General features: G+C 36.1%; 1 protein-coding gene across 2 annotated transcripts in view; it reads left to right on the plus strand.

Moving 5' to 3' along the window:
- The window catches only part of NUP210L (nucleoporin 210kDa-like), a 191,842-nt gene that overhangs the window by 71,258 nt on the left and 117,647 nt on the right, over positions 1-2,937 (plus strand). For both annotated transcript variants that reach the window (XM_006895862.1, XM_006895863.1), the window contains exon 13: positions 1,169-1,367. In XM_006895862.1, coding sequence (XP_006895924.1) covers positions 1,169-1,367 — 199 coding nt within the window. The remainder of the gene's footprint in view (positions 1-1,168; positions 1,368-2,937) is intronic.

Genomic DNA, 2,937 nt, shown 5'->3' on the forward strand with positions numbered 1-2,937 from the left:
AGGGACACACTGACAAAGGAGATTAATCAGTACTGGCTTTGACAAACGCTGTGGCAATTGGACAATTAAAACACACATGGGGGGGAAGAAGAAGGAACTGGGGATGAGGGTGGAGAAAACAGTGCAACAATGAATGAATGAAAACCCAAAATCTCTGTAAATGTTCATTAAAACTAATAAAATTTAATAAAAAAGATATATATGGCTTAAAGAGAACCTAACAAGCTCTTTTAGTAAAAATATTGGCAATGATATAGCTGACAAGGAACCTTAACAAGTAAAAGACAAACAATCTAATTACGAAGTGGGCAGAGGATATGAAAAGACATGTCACTAAAGATAACATTCATAAACAAGTATAAAATAAAAAAATATTTTTAAAAAGATAATATTCAGATGGCAAACAAACATGTGAAGAAATGTTCAAGATCATTAGCCAATAAAGAACTGCAAATCAAATCAACAATCAACTATCATCTCATTTCAGTAACAATAACAAAGTTCAGTTAAGAGCAAGCAACAACTGGTGGTGATATAGAAATTGGAACTCTTATTTGCTGGTTGTTATTGTTATGTGCCATTGAGTCACCTGTGACTCATAGTGACCCTATGTACAACAGACCTAAACCCTTTTCTATCCTGTGCCAATCTCACTGTCTCTGACACACCTACCCCAATAGCCCCAGTCACTGAGTCAATCCACCTCATCGCGCTGTCCGTCCACCCTCCCAAGCATGACATCCCTCTCCAAGGACTAGTCCTTCCTTGTAACAGGTCCAAATTGCTGGTAGGAATGTAAAATGGTGCAACCACTTTGGAAAACAGCTTGACATGTCCTTAGAAAGTTAGAAATACCATTTGATCCAGCAATCCCACATGCTAAAAAATAAGATCAGTGGCCTGAGCAGTTATATGCACACCATGTTCAATGCAGTATACTTTCCAGTAGCAAAGAGATGGAAACAATACAAAAAGTGTCCATCAACAGATGAGTAGCTAAACTGTTGTGTTTCCACACAATGGAATACTATGTAACTCTAAGACAAAAAAAAAAAAAGGAATTTGTGAAACATAATGTTTTAAAATATTTAAGGAATGAATTCTTTTTTTCCCAAGACTTTTTTTTTAGAACAACTTTTTTGACAGGTGAATTACTGTTTTCCTCCAGATATATGTCCTGAAACTGAACAAAATGGAGTTGCTACCATTTCATGCTGATGTGAAGATTGGTCAGAGTATAGAAATCCCCATTGCAATGTACCATGTAAATCAAGAGACCAAAGAAACCATTACATTCACAGACTGCTCTCATATATCTTTGGATTTGAAGATGGATAAACAAGGAGTATTTATTCTTCTCAAAGAAGGTAAGAATACACCTTTTATTTTTTTACCTTTCCTCGGTCTTTGATTCAAGACATAAATCATCAGTTCAGGAACTACAAATACTAGTCTAAATTTACCTAATACCTTTCTTTATATTATTTTTTTGAAATTTTTATTTTATACTGGTTTACTTACAAAGTTTGTATACATTGTTTTCCAAACCAGATATTTCTCATTACCTTTACCCACCCCTCCTTCCACCTATCAAATTGTGCGACTCTATGATTACGTACACTTCCCTCACCCCATCCTCACCCCTTTGCTCCTCCCCAACCTCCTTGGATCCTCATACACCTTTACTAGTTGTCTTTCTAATTACTTTTATTTATTCTGTCAACTCTCTTGTAGTTGGTGTTAAACTCATTTTACAGATGTAGAAATCAAACAATATGTTCGAGGTTTTCTTGTTACTACACAATTTCCATTTTCAGCACATATTAACACCTTCTGTTTCCAGTCTTCTTTCTTTCTTTAAATATGTCATACCTCTAAGAGGAATAAAAGGAATAGTAGTGGAGTAGAACGGTATGTATTCTAATCCACCATCTGCTCCCCAGGAGCAAAATGTGCAGTTTCCTCCCATAGTAAAGAATTACAGCCTCAGAAACCTGATAAAGCGTCCATGTGAGTCAAAACGGACATGACAGCAGTGAGGTGAAGAGGAATGTAGTGCCTTTACTATATGTGCATTTATGCTTTTTTTAGTATTTTAATGAAAATTTATAAAGAACTTGGATTTCCATTCATTCATTGTTGCACATTTTCCTCCATGACCCCCTCCTCTCCACCCCAGTTTGCTTTTTTCTTTGGAAAAAAATTTCTTTCATTGTTATACAGTCCACCCATCACCACCACTTTACTATGCAACTCTTATTCTGGACTCTTGTCATGCCAGTAATAACTAATCATATATTCCTTTTATATAGTTCTCTCCCTCACTTATTTCAATGCTGTATACATTACTTATCCTCTCTTTTCTAAGTTCCCCCCAAACCCCTTATGAGACCTGTTCTATAATAGTGGCATTATGCAGTATTTGTCTTTTTGTGACTGAAATATCTCACTCAGCATAATGTCCTCCAGGATCACCCATTTTGTATAATATGTCATGAGTCCTTTGTTTTTTTAGTGCTGCATAATATTCTGTTGTGTGAATATACCATGGCTTCTCTATCCATTCATTTATTGATGGACACTTGGGTTGTTTCCAACCCTTTGCTATTGTGAACAAAGTAGCAATAAACATGGGTGTGCATATATCTGCTTAGGTGGAAGTTCTGGTTTCTTTAGGGTATATTCCCAGTAGTGGAATTCCTGGGTCAAATGGTATTTCTATTTCCAACTTTTTGAGAAAGCTCCTTACTGCCTTCCATAGTGGTTGCACTGTTTTACACTCCCACCAACAGTGAATAAGAGTCCCATTTTCTCCACAACGTCACCAGCATTTGTTGTTTTCTGTTCTGTTAAATTTTGCTATTCTGACTGGGGTGAGATGATATCTCATAGTTGTTTTGATTTGCATCTCTCTTAGAGCTAGGGATTTTGAACATT

Source organism: Elephantulus edwardii, unplaced genomic scaffold (genome assembly GCF_000299155.1).
Source record: "Elephantulus edwardii isolate Elephantulus edwardi_28Jun2011 unplaced genomic scaffold, EleEdw1.0 scaffold00176, whole genome shotgun sequence".
Classification (NCBI taxonomy): domain Eukaryota; kingdom Metazoa; phylum Chordata; class Mammalia; order Macroscelidea; family Macroscelididae; genus Elephantulus; species Elephantulus edwardii.